Raw genomic sequence first — 21,440 nt, forward strand, 5'->3', positions numbered from 1 at the left:
GAAATAAAATATAATTTCCAGATTTCCAATTTAGTATTTCTAAGCACTGAAAATAAAAAAATGCAGACACTTTTCTGCATATTAAAATAACAACTCTTTTTTAAAAATGATTTCAGAGCCAGTCTTCAAAGCACACTTTTTCTCTGAACTAATTTTAAATGGTTCTTTTTTTCCAGACGCAGAAGAACATCAAAATATTTCCACACAGGCTACATAACTTGAAGAGGTATTAATACACCCAAATTTAGCCTGACGTAATCAAACTGGATTTGGCTTTCCACATCAGCTATCTGGTATGCATTTATTTACATCAGGTTGTTTAATATTAGCCCAACTGTTATGTGCAAATGACTTCAGCACTGGTAGGATTTCACAATGTTTAAGCTTGTTAAACAGAAATACAGGAGTTGGATATCTTTAAAAGGGACTCATTTGGTTCAGTTCTGCTCCTCAAGAATCAAGGTTTTTCATTTCAAGACAAATTTTCAAAACATGAGTTGTAAGTGTGTATGGATGCCACCACAGTGGCACTATGCCATCTCTCAGCATGGTGCCACTTGTGTCAGATTGTTTTTCATTCACACCAGGATTGTGGCTACTCATTGTGCCAGAGTTGGGGAAGCCTCTTAACTGTGGCCTGGAGTGCAGATCCCAGGACTCAGGCTACGAGCAAGAGATGTGAGAAGATAAGATGAGAGGTTGTCTTGATATTAGTAATGCTCCTTGGGTTGGCAGGGGGACAGTGCCTGGCACTAAAGGAGCCCTGGGTGTCTACATAGAGAGCTCACCCTGAAGAGAGTGGGCTGCCCCTCAAGCCACATGAAGTGTCTTCTTTTTGCTCATCTTTTTAATCTTGTTACAAGGCAAAAAGTGGGAACTTCTTAAACTAGTCAGCAATTTGATCACACGGTTCCCCTTCCCTTACAATCTCTGTGGGGTTATTTTTTCCTACTCACATTTGAAGAAACCAGCATCTGTCATTCACGTAACTAGATCTTATTTGAGAATAGACAGTGATACATCCTCACGGGAACTTAGAACCACAGTGGAATGGAGCCTTATTAAATTGCTTTCTAAATCTAATACGTCTCTCCTGAGCCCTGTTTAATGCACATATCCACTCCTCCCTCGGCACCCAAGGTCACAAACACATTAGATAACTGGCAGCAGCCATATAGGTCCCATGAGACCTGATGAGCCATAGGATGGCAGGACAGGCCCCTAGGGACTCACATCAGGGGCCCAGGACTGAGGGTTCCCTTCTCACTCCTTGAAAGGTTTACAGGGACTCTCTCAGGCAGGATAGACTTCACTGAGCATTTCCACAGTGGAGGCTTATTATCAAACAAGACTTTAATTTCAATGTGGTTGAAGAACTATTTCTACTTTATTTCTAGAGATGTATGAGAGACAGCTTTTTGTCCATGACCTGTTTTCTCACTCTGAACTCAAATTAGGGACAGAAAGGAGACTATGCTGCCTTTAAACACCTTTTCTGATTCAGAGTATGTGGGTTAGCTTCAGGCAGGGAGAGAAATGGGGATTTGACTTAATTCATAGATGACTCAGAAACTAACGAAGTTTTCTCGTATCCTCACAAGACAATCTGCAAAGCTACACACTCTCCTTTTTATTATAGGCTGCTCATTATATGCCAGGAGCTGTCTTTCCCAAAGGCCCTCTTTTAACAGACACTAATTTTCACCAGTCATTTACTGACATTTGTTAAATGCCAGGAATGTAAACTATCTCATTTAATTATCCCAAGGGTTTGTGAGACAGCCCCAATTATTATTCCTATTTTCTTAGATAAGAAGCAGATGGCACAGGGACATAGAATATCTTGCCTGAGATAACCCAGCAAGGAAGTGGCAGAATTGAGAAAAAACTTAAGACTTCCTTTCTCTGAACCTGAACGCTCACACAGGGCTACAACACCAACAGGCAAGGGATGCTCTGAAACCAAACAATGTGCTTAGAGATAATTTCTGATAAAACAGGAATAGAAAAACTTTTGCTTAAAAATCATTGCTGAAATTCCTGTCATCATACTTTTTTTCTTAGTAAGTAGAATTTAAACAAAACAGAGATAACTGAGAACTTCCCAGTACCTTGAGATCATTAATTTGAACCTTAAATTTCATTGTAGAATATTTTAAGCATACTTGAAACAAAATATTTAAGAACAGAATAAATGGAAGATTTGGGGGAGTATTTTTTTTTTACCTGTACTGGGGATTGAACTCATGACCGCCTGCTTGCAAGGCAGGTGCTTATGCCACTGAGCTAAATCCCCAGCCCCTTGGGGGAGTATTTGCTATAGTATGGCATACTGAAGATGATTTTCAAAAATGTGTGGATGTGTGCATGTGGATGCGGGGGTGAGAGAGAAAGAGAGACACAGAAACAGAGAGAGAGAGAAAAGGAGAGACACAGAGCAACAGAGACACAAAGATACAGACAGAAAAAAAAGGAGGAGGAGAGGTTGAGATCGACTGATCCTCCAAATCAATACTCAGTCAAGTTAAGAATTCGGAAAAGGGAAAAGGAACTGATACTTCTAGAGTATGGATTATGTGCCAGCACAGTACTTGGGACTTCATCGTACTTTTCTTTTCAATCCTTTTCCATTACCCTCTGTCCTGACTCAGGCTGAGGTTCTGAGAAGCTAAGTCACATGCCCAGAGTCACAAATCTAGAGAATAACGAGATCAGCCTGCAGACCTGCGACAGTTTGATTTCTATGCGGTAGAATACCGAGAGGACCTTAGCAATCATCCTCCCACAGCAAACATAACTTTTGTCCCATTAAGTTTCCTTTGGGTTTTGCTAACAGAGAGGGCTACTTCTGTTTTTCTATAGAAAGATTAATTTTTTAATTTTAAAATAATATTTTTAAATAAAAAAGACGTAATACTAAGGGTTAGCAAAAATATGGAGGAACTGGAGCACTTACACTTGGCTAGTAGAAACATAAAGTGATGGGACTACTTTCGAAAACCATGTGGCATTCCTCTAAGGTTTAAAACAGGGAGCTATATAACCCAGAAATTCTACTCCTAGGTATATACCCAAGAGAACTACTAAATTATGTCTGCAAACAATGTGAATATGAATATCCACCAGCATTAATCATAATAATCAAAAGTGGAAATAAACTAAATTTTTAATACCTGATAAGTGGATTACAAAATTCCCACACAGGAAATATTATTTAGCAACAGAAAGAATGAAGGACTGATTATGGCACAGCACGGATGACCTGTGCAAACACTACACTAAGTGAGAGAAGTTAGTTAGTTACAAAGGACCGCATATTAGGATTCCATTTACAGGACATGTCCAGAATAGGCAAATCCATAGAAAAGGTGGGTCAGTGGTTTCAGAGAATGGAATTTAGAGAGGCGTTTGAAGGGAGATGATAGCTAATGAGTATAAGGTATCTTTTGAGGGTAATGAAAATGCTACAAAATTGATTATGGTGATGACTGCACAACTCTGTAGATAAAATAAACCATGAAGTATATACTTTAAAAATGGGTAAATTATATAGTATGTAAATTATCTCAGTGAGGCTAATATATATTAAAAAGCATATCATGAACTAAATTTATGTATTTGGTAGGCTTTCAATAAATAATTAATGAATACACCAGATAATTTATTACTGTTTTAAAATTATCCTCGTAAAAAATTCAAATATATCTTTTAGGTGTCTGTAGTTCAAAAACTATGTTTGTTTTGCACAGTCTTACCTGTAGCATGCCCCAAACTCAACTATCCCTGGGATTTAAAGAGTGGATATATACTGACACCTAAGACTGTGACATAGGCCAATAATACAGACTTTCTCTCCCCACCAACCAACTATAGCAAAAGATAGAGATGCTGCTGAGACTTAACATTCACAGAACCATCCCCAGACCTACCGAGAAGCTTTAGTGTGACTCAGAATCACCACCCAATAAAGATGTCATTAGAGTTCTGAAATCTGAGAAAATGAACTATCTTTCTTCCTCCTTCACTACAAAAATACTCAAGAGCAAGGTCCTGGTAATACTTAGCTATTTTTACCACATCTGAACTCAGGTGCAAGAAAGTGGAAAGGCAAAAAAACAAAAACAAAAGAGCTTTTTATCAACAAATTCCAGAGCCAAATGGAAGTCAATATCCAGGACTGAAGAAGGACAAGGGAGACAGAATAAAGTGATGTCAGAATCTGAGCTCCAGTTGAGGCATTAGACTGATGTGACTAGTTAATGAAGATCCAAGAAAAAGTACCTGCATGCTGAGCGGCACTGAAGAAGAAATAAGATCAAATAATACAGGACTAAATAGTAAGAAAAACAAGGTCAACAGACAAGCTTCCCATGAGTAGATAAAGTCCAGAACCTAGCGTTGACTAGAGCAATCCTCCAATGAATGCTTTCCAAGCCTTTCTCAAAAGGAAACAAAAACCTCCCAAGGAGACGTTAGAAAATACATATTTTATCTTTTTTTAATCCTACAGTAACAAGGACAAAATGAGCTCCAGATTTGGGAAAAGTCTGTCCAGAGAATCTTAAGTAAAATGCAAATGGGAGTATTGTACAAAATTCAAAAGTATATATCCGAAGCACAGGACTCAAAGATGCCAGCCGAGCTCCTGACCTTCTGTCTCCAAAAACTGACTCGCTGGAGTTATTTATTTCAGGGCAAATTCAGTCCAGTCTACAAGGGAATGAAACCAAACCCAACTACAGAAATGTACTGTGACCAGCTCTCCATGATAAACATAATCACTATGCCTTGTAAATATTCTAAATAAAATATTCTAAATAAAAAATGTTTTAATTTATTAAAATGTATTAAAACATCATAAAATTTAGTAGAGAAAAAGCAAAAATGTATTGTGTACTTCCCATCTGAATACCTATGCACTTTTGTGTATTTCAATCTATTTCTAAAACAACTCTGTTACATAAGTCTTCTACAGATAAGGAAGAAACTATGGCCCAAAGAAACGCGGCAACTTTTCCAAAGTCACAGTGAGTGGCAGAACCAGATCTGGAGTCTCCTAGCTACATCCCTCCCTATTTTCTGTTTCTTTCACCTTTCCAAAGTTATGCTGTAATCAGTTTGTTGGGTCATAGAAGCGTTTCTAGAACGAAAGGCATATTTTGCTGGAAATGAGACACTACTATAAGCAGAACAGGTAGAGTACAGAGGGAAGGGAAAGGCCTGGGATGAGGGAAACCTGCAAGTCAGGGGAGCCTATGACAAGGAGGATTTAGAAAGTGTTAGTTAAAATAGAAGTTACTAAATGATATCTAGTCCCCAAAGACCTGAAGCTTCTAACTTATTGTCTGTCCTGAGAAAGACTATATAAAAAGATAAGAATTTAGGATTTGGGGATTGAAATTAATTGAAAATTATCCGGGATGTATTCTTTAGACTTGGAAGTGTTAATACTTATAATTGTGTCCAGATGGTCAGTATTTATCATATCAAATAGACAAAAATGAGAAGACAAATAATCATACTAGTGACCAAATTTTCTTGCACAACTCACAAAGATGAGGCTACACAGATATTATAGCTGGTTTTGTCATTTATGTATAATAACCATTCTCAACCATAAATCTTCCTTTTGGCTTTTTGGGGCAAACTTCCCGATGTTTCTTCCCTAGTCGGGGTACCAAACTCTGTTGGTTAAGCTCCTGTAATCTCTCCAGGACAAAAGATAATAGAAAGGGGAACATCTGCCCCTGGGTATCCCAAGGACAGGGATCTTCTGTTCTTAGAAGCTTCTTTGAGTCTGTCACCACCACGTAAAAGGAGCTGCAGACTGCAAATGTTTGAGAAGAAAATGTTGAGTCCATACCTGTATGATGTGCTGGCTCATCAGTTACCAAGTAGCAAAAATACTGGACAGAGAGGGTGCATGTTCAAATCCAACCTCGGCCACTAGTAAGTGAAGTAATTTCCTGGATGCAGAGTTCTCCTGATTAAAAGAGCTCAGAACAGACCATCCCTAAAGACTTCTCCAGTTTTGAGACATTTGGGCCACTGCTCTGCCTCACAGCCTGTTTTGGTAATTCCCCAGCACGTACATACCTGTTTCTTGGTCACGGTCCCATCCACAGGGTCCACATACTCGAAGCTATCTGTCTTTGCAACGCTGTAGATATGACTCCCCACAGCAAACTGCTGGCCAATGAAGGACTTGTCCGTGACCAGGGCCTCCAGGTCCCTCATGATATAGTATGTTGCTTTGGGCTCCAGCCCCTCATAGTCAAACCTGGTGAATGAGGGCAGGACACAGGAATGAATACTCAGTCAGAGATCCAGCAATCCGTGCATACCTCAAAGTCGTCTAATCGGTGGTTCTGATTCAGCAATGGAAAGCACAGGAAGTACCCACAGCTGGTGTCCCTCTTCCAGCCACCCCTACAATCCAGTCCTCACACTGCATCAAGCCAGGTTGCTCCTTTCCCTGAAAATCTCAAAACACCTATTATTTTAAGCACAAGACTCAAAATTTAAACCACAGCCTATGAGACACTGTGGGATCTGCCTCTGCCCGCTTTCTTGACTTGAATTTGTCCCACTTTTCACCCCTGTTCACTCACTGTAGCCACCATGGCTTCGTCTCCCATCTTCAATGAATGACCTTTCACCCTCTCTGGCCCCTGGACCTTTGCTCTTGCTGCTTGCGGATTCTAGCTCATATGTTCTTATACACCTCTAACTGGTACATTCAAAGAGCTAACTCATCCTTAGATCTTCAAACCTCCTGGCCCTTCCAGAAAGTGACCTTCCCTGACCATCCATCCATCAAGGCAGGACACACACACACACACACACACACACACACACACAGAGTCTCTCGTCACCCTTTACATTTTTATAACAGTTATTCCAGTCTATATTTATCTTTTTTGTGTAAATGGTTACTTTTTCATTGCCTGGCTTTGCCCAGCAGAATATGAGCTCAAGGAGGGCAAAGACTATTTGTTATGCAAATAGTCTGGATAGGAAATGAGGGGAAGGAAAAGAACGGAAGGCAGGAGACAGGTATCATGAGAGGCAAAGAGGAGAAGCTGAGCTGAATGTGCTATAAAACTCTCTTGGAAACTTGGAAGAACTGTCACTATTGTTCCATTTTAAAAAATTTCTTTCCAAGAGCAACAAATACAACAGTGGAGCTGGGAGATGACTAAAGCAAAAATAAAAATAATGCCTATCTTATTTATTGTTTTAAAGCTTAAACTGTGATAACAGACACCAAGCAGTGAGCACAGCGCCAGGCACCAGAGCTTAACAACAGTAAATTTTATTCTCGGTCACCATCATAAAGAAACTGGACTTTCTCTCCCAACACCAGACAGCCTTGACACAGGCCTTCCAGGCACACCCAGGAGGGCCTGTTTAAGGGGAAGCCTGAGGGGGGGAGCAGCTGTGCCTAAGTGGCTGTGGATGGATCTCACATTTGGGCTTCTTATAACACACAGAAAGGATGTAAGTTCTCAGAGTGAAGGGAAGCTCTGAGCAGTTGTTAGTGTTTCCCCCCACTGGAGACCTTTTAAGACATTCAGGAAACCTGAAGCTGTTGGCCAGGGTGGAAGACGTGGAATTATACCACGTCTAGCGATGAATCCCTGCATCTGTGTCCTTCTGATTCTCTTCTCCTCCTATGCAAGCTGTTTCTTCGCAAGCCTCAGAAACAAACCAACAAGGAACTCCTAAGAATGTTCTCACTGTGTCTGTTCTGAGACTTGATCCTCTTTAATGACAGTCCTTTGGGGAAGGTAAAGACAGCCCAAAAGAAAGGGACAGAAGGGTAGGATAGGAGATTCTAATAGGAGATACCAAGGCATTGAAAAAGATCCAGAAGTTGGGAAAAATCCACTGATAGGGTACAGCATATGTAGAGCAGCAGCCTGCCCAAATGTTTATCTTCATACTCAAGCAGGTCTTAGACTCGCCTCCCCCTTTCGCACCCCAAATGCTTCCTCTGGCCACACGGCCACTACCACCACCACTTACTTTAAATGGAGAACTCCTCTGGGGTCAACTCAAATACAGCAAAGTGACCGGGACAGTTTTCTCAGGTAGAACTTGAGACTGAGTATTGCTTTCTTTCTTCTCTCCCAAGAAAACTGCCAGGCAAACAGTCACTGTATTTCACAAACATTTCAACGTGCCGTTTGCTCATATCAAAGGAAAAATTTATCTTTCCTTCTACGCATTTCTACCTTTCTCTTTTTCTCTGTGATCTTTTTGGAAAGAAATCTGAAACATAATTTAATGTCCTACAAGAAATCAAGTCTCCGTGGCATATTATTCTCTAACATGGTACTTTTTATGAAAAATGTAATTCTTGCCACATAAATCTCTGCCACAAAAAATGAACTATATTATAAATACACTTATGGCACCATTTGTATAAAACACTGGGAGAAACTTAGATAATCATTCATAAATTATAAAACTACATCTCTGACTCAAAGCAATCACATTAAGCCAGAGGCTGGCAATAATGATATGTTTTATCAGACTGAACTTATTGAAAGAGTTTTTCATGGAATAGAAGGATTTCATGTGTTGGTGATTCCTTGGCATACCAAAACCAAAACAACACACACACACACACACACACACACACACCCATAAAAATCAGGGCAGTTGGGCACTTAATTAAAAATGCTTATGAGATGGACAAGTTCTTGTCTACCCTGAGAATCTTGATTTGCTGATGCAATGAATAATCTGAGGTGGTTTACAGGCTATACATTTCCAGCCTTCTTAACTAAACAGGAATTAAGAACGTTACAGTGTTGTCTACACTTTCCAGAATATTCCAATCTCAAGTTTAATAAAATTAAATCTTATTCTCTGATATTTGTCTAAAGAGATAGCTTCTTAAAAGGACAAACAAACATGTTATAAAGGGAAGAATTTAAAGCTCTTTTTCTGTCCCCCAAGCTTTTGAAATTCAATCAAACATCAAGGGTAGTTAATCACATATCCACACTCACAGCACAATGAGCCACAATATCTGTTTTCAGTACACAGAATCTCTGAGACATCCAATATTCCCGCACCACTTTCTCTCCAATTTCCATCCTTTCCTATCACCCTCTTCTCTAATTTATGGCTGGACACTAGTAACATACACCTACATGACTAGGTTCACATACCTAGCGAGTAACCGTGCCCTCTAGAATACTCTGTCAATTCATCAGCAGGAAAAGGATAGACACTATGTACCTTCAACTTCTACACACTGGCCTTTTATCTTCCTCCTTCCTGTGTACTACTTCCCTTTTCTGAGTCGCATTATGAGATTAAACCTCTAGCAAAATCTGGGGCTTCTAAACCACGTGGTTCCTTCATAGAATACCAGCTTAGACATCTTGGACAGTGTTTTAACTATTGGTCAGAAGATAAATCAAAGATAGAAAGAGGCTTACAGAAGCACCCCACCTAGCTGGCACAGTTGTTGTCTGTGTCCCCCTTCCTTGATAAATATGACAACCAACAGGAAATGCTTCCAATTTGACAGTGTGATTTTTCCAATCCCCACAGGTACCAAAAGAGTTTTGAAAGCTCTGCCATTAATCTATGCTCTTGGGATGTAGCCTATCATCTAGATAACGCTTCAAAGATTACAGTGAGATATCACCAGGGGAGGAGAAATTTGTGCCTTGCATTTTGATACCACCCCCTTCCAATTTTGGAGTAATCCAGTTCCAGCCTCTGTATCTTTCAGATATTTCTGAAAGATGCTTCCTCCCTAAAGTTCTAGCCCATCCGTTTTAAAGAGAACCTAAGAGTAGTTCCCAGGGCACCTTCAGAGACCTTCCCTTCTCACCTGCAATAGTAGTGGCGGCCGTATTTGGCCCAGTGATCTCGAACAATTTCCTCCACACCCTGTTTCCGGGCAGCAATAATGGAAAGCCAGACTAAGACAGCCCAGAGGCCGTCTTTCTCACGTAGATGATCAGAGCCTAAGAGAGAAAGAAATATTCACTGAGGATTCATTCCTGGGGGTGGGAGAGCAAAACCAACAGGAACTACCAAGACTAGTTAGGAATTGAGTGTAACAATGAAATGGTTGGATATATTTACCATCTGGGTCCCATAATGCATTTGCTTTTCAAAAATATTCAACTAAAACTCAAAAACCATAAAACAATAAAAAAAATAAAATAAAACAGTGAAACTAACAAAATCCTGGAAATTGTTGAAAAAGTGAAAGAGCCAAGTTGATAGCTCATTAACGTAACTACATCATTAATTCATTCAATTATTCAGTAGATATTTGGTAATCCTTACAATACATTAAACATGATTATAAAGCCTGTGAAGAGAGCTGTGAACATGGCAGCCTTTTATTTATAAAGTCTAAACTTGAGAAGACAGAGATGGGCAAAAGAAAAATAGACACGAAAAGAACAAGATGCATAAAACAAGGACAAGGGCTTTGAAGTAATAAAGTGGAAGCGAACATCGCAGAGTGTAACAGCAATGGACTGCCTTACCTGAGGCTGGCAGTGGCCCTGACAAGACTTCACCTCCTGGAGTTTATTTGGGGAAATGAAAGCACCATGGATCACGCAGGTGCACTCTCTATTCAATGACTAAGTGTTCTTATAAAATGGAGAGAAGACACAGAAGAAGAGAAACACAGAGGCACAAGCTCCGCAGACAGAAAGTGACTCAGGAGTTACACGGCCACAAGCCAAGAACCTCGTGGAGCCTCTGGAAATGGAAGAGGCAAGGAAGGAGCTCCCTTGGAGCATTCTGAGGAAGTCTGGCCCCATCAACACCTCGGATTTGGACTCCTGGCTTCCAGCACTATGAAAGAATAAGTTTCTGTTGTTTTAATCCACTCATTTTGTGGTGCTTCATTGGACAAGCCCGAGAAGATGAACACAGAATTTTAAGGCCAGGACCGCCAAGGAGATTTGAACTGATTCCTGAGAAGGATTCAGGCATGGCACAGCCTGGGGACAAAGTATTCCAAGCTGAGGGACAGCAAATGTGAAGTCCCAGAGGTAGGAATAAATTGGAAAGCCAAGTCCTACAGCTATGTGTATAGAAGAGAGCCAGTTCTTATTGTGTCATTTGCACAAAATACAGTGTAAATGAGTACCTCCCTGTGCAAATAGAATCCAGAGGATGTGTTCCACTAGGCCCTTCACTTCAGCGTCTGTCTCATGTCCTGTTATAAGCTTTCTCTGAGGAGGACAAAAACCCTAAATTCAAGGAAACATGTCATAGTACGAGAAAAGCATGGAAAAGACTTTGGAATTAAGATTTCAGTTCATTGCTGCTACTCTCAAGGTGTGGGAGAAGTTACTGAAAAGTTATTAACTCCTCTGACCCTCAGCTTCTCATCTATAAAATGATAACACCACCCCCTATCTTGTGATGCTGTGGTATCAACCTAATAAGTAAAAGGGCAAAGCGTGTAGTCAGATTTCTCTTGTTCAAATCCTGGCTCAGCTACTTATGTTTGTTTTCTGTAGTTATCTGGAATATAGGGATAATAATATCCCCTGCCCTATGGGGTTATTTTCAAGAACTAAATATCCCTAGTTATTAGGAACAGTAGCTGGGATATCACACATGGTTGTTGCGGTTAATCTTGCTATTTGTAATTCATACAAAACACCTAAACAGTACTGATTTCTTGGTACATAGTTTGAGGTGAATTATTTCCAGCCATTTATGTAAATTTTTATCTGACTCTAGCAATAAACTTAGACCGAGAAGGGGACCATTTGTTCTTATAAAAGTGTGATGAAAAGGACCACAGCTTTCTTGTTTGCAGGATTGTGAAGCACACACAGAAAATTAACGAAGGCAACTCATGTTATAGAGGTGTTAAAACTTCAAATGGAATGTAATAATACATTAGCTCAACATCTTTGATTACGTCTCACTAAAGTTAGGGACCATTTACCATTCTTGTTATATTTATTGCATTAAGTATATTTCTTCAAAGAGGAAAACATACAACCCTGAGAGAGCGGTATAAGTACCTAAATCGAGCAGGAAAAAGGACAGTATGTTCAGTGCTTATTACACACTGACCAATGCTCGCCGATGACATTGGTAGATGTCCAGCTGTGGCTGCCTCGGGGTTAAGAGGACCCCGGGTATTCATCACACCATAAAGAGACTCTGGTCTCAGCCAGTGAATTCTTCACACTGCTACAAAAATGGAAGAAGTTTGGAAGACTCAGGCTTAGCTCTATGGCCAACTGCCAGAAAAACAAGTCTAGGAAACCCTGCCCAGTGGGATCATTTCAAAACCTTTTGTCCTTTTATAGCTGAAAAAAAATCACTTTTATTTACTGGCTAGAGAAAAATACCCCTTTGTTCTAAAACATGGGCTTTGCATACCTGGAATCTCCAGCTGGATCACATTACCTAGAGACAGAACTATTAGATGCTCTCCAGTCTGTGAGATAAGTTGTAATTTAGTGTTCAAGAAAGAATCCTTTTAGATGGATTAAAAAACACCTCAATAATTTGTAGCCAACTGCATAGTAAATTGTGAGTGGGCTTAGACAGTCTTGCCTACAAGTTGAACATTTGCCAAAATTCATAAGGGCCTGATATCAAATAAAATTAACTGTTCTTTATAGTTCTTTGAGGTAGCCATAGATACAATTAATGGTGCTACAATTACACAGATGTTTCCATTGGATGATCACAGCATGCTTTGGAGGGCGCTTTAAGGGGTCCAACTCTGCTTTTAATAACTATTTAAGGCAAGCAACTCTAATCCCATGTCATTGTCTTGTAAATTAAATTAAAAATGCAGAAAATGCAAAGGTACAAAGTGGTTTCCAAAACCCACTATAAACAGAGCCAAAATGGAGAGGAGAAATATACTATATATGGTAGGGCTAACTGACTTTATCTTTAAAATGGTTTTGTACATCTATGTGGAAAAGAGGAACCTCAATAGACAACTACGTGAAGGACATTTTCAAAAGAATAAATGTTGACAGCCAATGAACACTTGAACAAATATTCACTCTCATATGATCAAAGAAAAGTCCATAAAGTATAAAACCATTTGGGGCTTGTTAAATCAGCAAAGATGAGTTGTGTGAAAGAGAATATCTAGACCAACAGAATACTGGTATGATTCCAGTTTGTAATTCAGACCCAATGAGAAGGAGCCTCTAAAAATCCCTTAGCTTTGGACTCAGCTATTCTATTTCTTAACCTTACTCATAAAGACATCCACTAAAGAAGCAAAAAGGGCAAGTGGAAAAACATAATTTTTGAACAATAAGATAATTGTAAAAAAAAATCCATACAAAAGCTTATTGTGTGAACAAAATATTGAGTAAGAATCTTTAGTAATAGGACGGTGTTCATCCAATTTTAGTAAGTAGAAAAACACATATGTGAAAAAGAATATCCAGCATTTTTTGGAGGAAAATGCATGTAGATACTGTATGTGGGCACCCAGACGAACAACTGAAAATCAGACAGCAAACTGTCGGCAGAGGCCGTCTGTCTCTGAAGCGGTAGAATTCAGGTGAAGAAGAATTTATCTTTTCTTTGTAGTACTTCTCTGATAAAAACATACATATCATTTTCATAAGAAATGATGTTTAAACTTGTCAATGGTGTGTATAAATTCAGGTTGAAAACATGCTTTTTCCAGAATGTCATGTGATAGGACTCAGAGAGTATGTATCCCTTCCAGATTGGTCTCCTTCTGTTAGTACCATGCACCTAAATGTGTTCCCTATCCTTTTACGGGCTGAGCGGTTGCACTTTTTGGCGATGAACAACACCAGCAGTCTGAAGCTTGCTCCGCTGGCTGGTGCACCCAGAGCTTGCCACTCATTACAGCTGTTTCAAATTTAGCTCAGCAGCATAAGTGCCTGCCTTGCAAGTGCGCGGTTGTGAGTTCGATCCCCGGTACCGACAAAAAAAAAAAAAAAAAAAAAAAAATCGACCATGATTCCCCAAGCCAGTAATACCACTCACCCTGCCTTCTCCCACCCACTTCCCAGCCCAAAGCCCACTCCGCTCTGAGCAGCGGCCACCTCCAGCCAGATACCAGACGGTGCTCTCCCCTGCCCTGATGGTGCTCTCCCCTGCCCTGACGTCAGCAAAACTCAGCAGCCAGCATAAAGACAGAGTTTAATTTTCATCATCAGAAATATCACTGTCCCGTCACTTGAGTCAAGTGCTGAATTCTCTCAAACTTTAAAACTATGTATGTTGCCCTCATAAGAGGCATAAATAAAATAAAAAATAAAACAACAATAAAAGAGAAAAAGAGAACATTCCATCATTTCCAAGGAATTTTCTTCAAATGGAAAATCAAGTGTGACAAAATAAAGCAAATAATCACGTGTTATTAATAGATCTAAGCATCACAGCTGGAATTTGGAGCAAGAAATTTGGAATGTGTCAAATAAATAATTTTATACCTGCTGGTTAGCTGTAACATACTTTAGAAACTCTCAAACCTAGATGACATATTAGAAGCACTTACAGAACTTTACAGTTCCAAGGTTCAGCACTGCCCAGCGCAGGCTGACAAAAGCGGGGATCCACATTTCTTTTGTGAAAAGCTCCTTGGGTGATTCTCACAGGTGGCCAGGGCAGACAGCCACCTCCTGAGGAGCAGGTTATTCCACACAATCTCATGCGAGGGTAGTGAGTTAGACTTCTTCCTCTTTTGGCTCCAATTGGTTAAAGCACAGTGGCCGCAGGTCTCTAACCCAGTGGATACTCCTGGCCTTGTTCACATAGGTGGTCCTCATGGTGTCATAGTTCCTCTCTTCCCTTTGAAAATGGCAACTTTGCCAGCTGAAAAGTGATGAGCTGCACGCATTCCACACATGTCCAAGTAGGGCCATCTTCTGGAGCCAGGAGTGATAGGTGGCTGATGAAGCTGAATAATGAGCGAGACAAATTCTCTTCCAAGATGAAGAGCAGCGAGTTGCCACGCATTGCGTTCAGTTACTTCACACCTCTGTTACCTACCTCTCACAATTTTTTGGTCCCTTTTTACAGGTAAGAGATGGAATTAGGTCATTTGTATGGGGTCACATGGCTAAGTGAGAAAAAGAGGATCCGAACCTGGGCAGTCGTGCTCCACCTGTAGATTTTATTGTTACTGAAATGACAGCATCCACAGTTGCAACAAGACAGGTAAAACGGCCCCCGCGATGTAAGCTAAGGCTGTGCAGAACCGGGTGATGAATTTCTACTCCTCCTTCACAGCAGACATCTCCGGAGGAGCAGCCCAATCTTTTCATTTCCTCTAATGTCCATTTGTCTTTATTCACAAATGATTTTTATTCATTCACAGTGAAATTCTTTTCATCTACTCAAGAAAGGGATTTATTTTTAAAAACATTGCAGTCATGAAGTGAAATTAGAGGAAGATACCCCCTTTCAGATGGCGCAGAGACTTTGAGAATAGGTAATAAAATGGTGACTTTTTTATTTCTCAAACCACTTGTGTTTGGTTCTTTGACATCGGGAAAAAAAAAAAATCAAGGTTCCCTAAAAGCAGTTTACTGTGCTTAAAAATAAATGCCCATAAAGTGTAGCAGTGCTCATGAGTAGGAAACAGAGTTCTCCTCCGTGTCAATGGGTAACAGCCAGCCGTGACCTCAGAAAGGCCACACAGCAACACCTGATCCATGCTGGTTATCTTTTGCCACAGGCCACTTGGCTCCTGATGAATATGGGCTGTGGCAACACCTCTGCATAAGTAAAACAATAATAGCATTTGACACCAGCAGCTTATGCCTAATTTGCTGGCCATAGCAACATCCTGCTAGCTCCATGAGAGAGGCGCAGTCTGAAATTACTTCACTCTTTCTCCTCCTGGGCCAGGCTCGTAGAAGGTGTGCAGAAAACCTTCCCCAAATTAATAAATGAATGAATGGATGAACCTTAGGATATAGTCAATCAGATTCACTCACCACTTAATGTGAAGCTGGCTAGAACCAAGCTAGTGTCACTTTTACAATGGAAAAAATCTCTTTGCAGGTCATCCTGTTGAACACATGAGGAGCCTGAGGTGCGCTGAGGTGAAGCTGTCTGTCCAAGGTAGTTCAGCTACTTGGAGAAGATGTCAAAATTGGAGCCTCCTGGCGCTGCTCTGTCTTAGGACACCATCTCCCAAGGCTCCTATACTCATTCCACTGCCATTCAGAAGAAGGCCAGCGTGACCTTGACCAGTGCCTCAGACTTCCTCCCTAAGGCTCAATGTCTTCATCTGTAAGATGGGGTCATGTTGGCCCCTACCTCATTTAACTTCAGACAGGACTTGGTGAAATGAGGCATAGGAGGTGCTATCACTAAGGAAATGCTAATAAATAACAAATATCAGCACTATTTTATCAACACATCCGCCCCATGCCAGAGGAGGGGACACACACACAGCTGCATGACTACCAGCCGGCACTCTTTACAGCCGGAGCACCCCTTCGTAGGAAAGGAACCTCTGAATCCACACATCCACTCTATTCTCTGTAACTAAGGCTGACAGGATGACAGAATTCTGTAAGAATTGCTCCCTGAAAGGTCATACATAGAAATGAAATCTCTCCAGTGGGCTTCAGGTTGAAGATTTGTCACTTGGTGGTCATTACTGTGTTCTCAATCGAGCCACTTAGTAATGAGTCATCTCCCAAAGTATGAGTTGGCAAACCTCAAAGCACATGTTTAGGGACTGCATCTGAATCCCAAAGGGTAGGTCTCCTTGTTCAAAAGTCCCTTATTAGTGCAAAAAAAAAATATGCATGTGTTTGGAAGTCTTCAGTTTGCGACCAATGGCCCTAATCTCCTGGGCTCCTAAGTCACCAGTAAGAATGGATTCAGCCTCAGAAGACTCATCCCTGGGTTTCCACTTATCCAACACTCGCTCCTGCCACTCTTCCTCAGTGTGGAGGATTAACTGTGTGGTCACTGGACCCATATGACCCTAAGGAAAGGACTCTCAGTTCCCCAGCACTGGAGGTGGCAGCTTGCAGAGCATCCGAGAGAGAGTTCCAGGTCTTGGGAGTGTCAACCACAGTACCTCCCCCGCCGCTCTGTCCAACCTAGATCCAACTGCACACGTACACGCAGCCTGCTCCTGACAGCCCAGCATAGAAACTTCTTGCAGTGCTGATAATGCTGTCATCACAATCCCCTCGCCCCACCTCGGAAATGCAGCCAAATTCACACCCCCTGGCCACAGAGCAGAAAAAGAATCATGGTAGAGCCTGGAGAATCAAACTCACAGATATTTGGGCCTTTTTCCCTCTCCCACAAGCTGGGCAGAAATGAGAAACAGCCAAGTCTCAAGTTAATGACTATCTAGAGAACAGAATGAAGCTTTCCTTTGACTTTGAAAATGTAAAATAGTAATTAAAATGGTTGTGCAAATAAATGACACCTACAAGTAGTCACAGCATTATCCTAATCTTGAGTTTAGGTTGTATGAAGCTCACATGTGAAATATAAAGGAAGACACATGATGATGGAAGTATTAAAAACTGTAAATCTATTGGAGAAAATAAAACCACTTCACAAACTGGAGAGTAAGTCAATACAATAACCATAAGACAACAGAGTGCAGAGTGACTGTGCTAAAGACATTAAAATTTAACATATAGTCCAAAATTGCTAACATTGGAACAGAGCCCACTGTCAAATAGACCTATTTCCAAATTACTGTCAGCAGTCACAGATACGAGAAATGAATGATTTAAAACCACAATTACATAGTATAAAATCTGCTCACTAACACTGGCTTCGGGAGGGAAGATCTTCCTTCCTAGGTCAGGAGGGAGTACATTATGTATTAATTTGTGCTGATAATTATAGGGTGAGTGAAAACATCAAAACTGCCTTTTAAAATTTTATATATTACCGATTTTACCAGAATTCAATACATCCCACCCCATCTCCTTGCAGTGGTCCACATTTCTGTGGACCACATTTTGCTTCTATGAATCCCTCCAAATCTTAGGATATTCAAATATCCAGCTATTTAGAATGCCTTGGGATATACTAGATGCTCATTTAAACCAAAAAAAGGTATTATTGTGGAAAACTCAACAAGAACTATTTCCTTGGAAACAACTGTTGCATTGCCTAATTTTCTTTGGCATATTTGTAAGGTTACGGACATAAGTTTTTTTTAAAAAAAAAATATGTAATAAAGATAACAGTACCATGGGCCAGAGAGATAGCTCAGTGATACCTACCTGGCAAGCATAAGGTCCTGAGTTTGACTTCTGGCATCAAAATAATAAATAAATAAATAACAGTACTACTAAAGATGATGGTGGAGTTTGGAGATCATTCAGGTCATTCATAAAAACAACAATGCATCAGTGTCACCTATAAAGGACCAAGCTCTAGCTATGCTATTCAGATTCCCCAAAGGGTATGACTTCTTAGAAAACTCATATAACTGACAGAAACCAGTGGAACATTTGTAGCAAATGCAAAAATTTTTTTCTAAATCTTTGATATTTTGAATCTCACTTTTAGCATTTTAGTACATCTTCTTTGTGAATGGGAATAGGCCCAGATTCCTTTAAAACTGGATGGTTAGAGAAGGAGCCAGATTGCCACTTGGAAAAACAGTCTACTATTTAAATCTGAGAATTTACAAAATGTTCTCCTTCCACTCTGCAAAGTAGTTTTCCAGAGCCATTCCCAGGAAGTGGGTGAACCTAACACAAGTAGACCTAACACAAAAGATGATTTGAGCTTATAAATAACTTTAATGCTTTGATAGAACAATGAACACAAGTTTCCTACAGTCCAGGACCTGGAGCTCTCTTTTGTCCTCTCCACAGGACAAAAGCCTCAGCACTAAAGCTACCAGCTGCTTGCCAAACTGGCTCATTCTAGGAGCTCAAGATGCCAGCAGGAGGAATTTCCACTTGTGATCTATACTATTCCACATGAACCTAGACTTGGGTAAAACTGTGATACTCTTCAGCCTTAGGCAGGTCCACACTACAGTTCCAAGCTCCCTTGGCACTGTACTATGCATTCCTGTTTGGTACCTAGCGCCAAGCCCCAGGGATACCGAGAAAGCTTCCACTTGGCAAAGCTTAGGTACATTAGTAGCTTCTCTACAGTTTAGGGTAAGAACATTTCCACCTCTCCATTTCTCTTGTAATTAGCCTATTTGATTCTGAAAATTATATCCTAAGAGAGAGCCCCAACGATCACCTGAATTTTACTGCTTGGAAATGAGGCTCAGAGAGGCCCACTGGCTGGCAGCAGGCAAGGGTCTTGAATGGGAATGATCAGACTCCCACTTCTGTGACCCCATATTTTTCCAAGCTCAAACCGCACATGACATTGCAAGCACACTCTGACTATCTGTGCTGGTGAACAGCCAAAATACAGGTTTTCACCTATGCATCATTTCCTCTTCCTGGCTATATATCGGGGTTATTTGAGGATATTTATTTAAAACCAGATTATCACGCTCCACCAAGGAGTCAAAGTTGGAGTGTGATAGAAAACCTATATTTTTAACAACTGGCCCTGTGATTCTGACATAGCCAGCTGAGAACCTCTCTGAGAACTGGCATTAAGGAAGCCCAATGCAAGAGCAGAATGACGCCATTTTTCCATTCAGGACTGAATGGTCCAGTTCCTGCAGGCTTCCTGCTAGGTGCTTGAGAGAGGGAAAGAGCCATTGCTTTCACTGCTGTCTTCGGAAAGACTGATCAGCACACTGGAAAGCAGCAAACACTGCAGAGGGGAAGACGTGTCTTTCAGCTGTGCTGTAATTTAATGCATTTGGAGATCATCTCCAGACTCTGCTGCCCTGGGAGAGTCATTTCATTATTTCCTGAGCTCAGAAGCGTCATCTATCAAACTAGACTAAAATCATTATAACTTCCAAATGGAAGAGGATGCCCTACACACTGAATAATTTCTTGTGCTCCTTGAAAGGAAAATGATAGACAACTATAAAAATACTTCAAAATCCCCTATGAGTTTAGCCTATATGTTACAATCAGCACAACTGTGTGAATGCAAACGTGCTGAAAAGCATCTGCAAGCTGACCTCCCTTGTGCAGAATATGGCTATTTCTAGTTGAGTCCCAATATCTGTGCTACAGGCAAAAGCCTTCAAAAATTGACTCTTCCTCACTGTATTTCCAGCAGCTTTTGGCTACTCCCTCCAGTACCCTAACCAATACACCAGGGACGGCAAATGATAACCCTTGAGCCAAATCTGGACTCACGACTATTTTTCTGATTAACAGTTTTCTACAACACAATCATGCTCCTTTGTTTATGCATTGTTACTGCTGCTCTTGTGCTATAGTGGTAGAGTTGAGTAACTATGATAGAAATCATAACTCGACTTATGGTCCATAAAGTCTAAAATACTTATTATTGAGTCCTTAATAGAAAAAAGTCAGCAAGGCTGACTTTTGCTGCAGACCAGTCCTTTTCAGACTTTTTCATCATGATCTAGAATTAATACATTTATCCAAGAGACCTGCTATACTCATACACATGGATGTGAATATTTTTATATACATATAACATTTCCAAAACAATTGTTGCTAAATGCAATGTTCCGATAGTTTCTGTTTCTTAAAGCACTGATGGTATCAGATTAATGTCATGACCCCAAATGAGTCTCAATCCACATTTGGAAAAACATTTCTCTAAAAAAACAAACATTTAGCTCTCTGCAGCACATGTCCCTGCTCTCCTACCTCCATTCCTTTCTTGACGTCACTCCATCTGGCAGGAGCGCTCTCTTTCATCTCTGTGCACACAAATCCTCCCCATTCCTCAAGCACCGGCTTAACTTCCATGAAGTTTGCTTCAAATTTCCAATCCAAAAGCATTTTTCCTTTTTTCATCTCCTACATCATATTTTCTACTCCTGTATTGTGGCTTCTATGTGTAGAATAGTCTCCTGTACATCTTTCTTGTCATTCCAAAGAATATGGTCTTAAGCACTTTGTATTTTATACAACTTCTAACAGAGTGTCTTAAATGTTTATTAAACTTAAGTAAACAACTACATATTATTAAGGGTGCAACATGGTTATACATGGGTAACATTCTACCTCATTATAGAGACTATAAAGTATATAGTATATTGTAAACTCTCAAATGCTTATGGAAGATCAAAAAGAATGAATAAACCTTGACCCATTGCTGGGGCAAAATACCCAACGCCCAAAATGAAAAAAGGTTTATTTAGCTTACAGCGTTTTTTTTTTTTTTTTTTTTTTTGAGGTTTCAGTCCATATGCAACTTGCTCCAAGGCAGAGTGAGGTGGCTAAGGGGCAACTATCATGGTGGCCACAAGTGACAAGGGCACACAGGGTAAAAAGGGAAAAGCATGCCTCCTTCCCTCCCTTATATTGTATGCCAGCTCCCCACTCCTGGGTGGGTGCAGCTCATACCAT

At 40.5% G+C, this 21,440-nt stretch overlaps 1 protein-coding gene across 2 annotated transcripts in view; it reads right to left on the reverse strand.

Moving 5' to 3' along the window:
• Pgm5 (phosphoglucomutase 5) overlaps positions 1-21,440 on the reverse strand; it is a 173,222-nt gene that overhangs the window by 46,692 nt on the left and 105,090 nt on the right. For both annotated transcript variants that reach the window (XM_003472198.5, XM_063250243.1), the window contains exons 8-9: positions 9,857-9,992; positions 6,097-6,280 (exon numbers count right to left, since the gene is read on the reverse strand). In XM_003472198.5, the coding sequence (XP_003472246.3) occupies positions 6,097-6,280; positions 9,857-9,992 (320 nt within the window). The remainder of the gene's footprint in view (positions 1-6,096; positions 6,281-9,856; positions 9,993-21,440) is intronic.

This window comes from Cavia porcellus, unplaced genomic scaffold (assembly GCF_034190915.1).
Source record: "Cavia porcellus strain 051 isolate PalLab524CR breed Dunkin Hartley unplaced genomic scaffold, mCavPor4.1 scaffold_1, whole genome shotgun sequence".
NCBI lineage: Eukaryota > Metazoa > Chordata > Mammalia > Rodentia > Caviidae > Cavia > Cavia porcellus.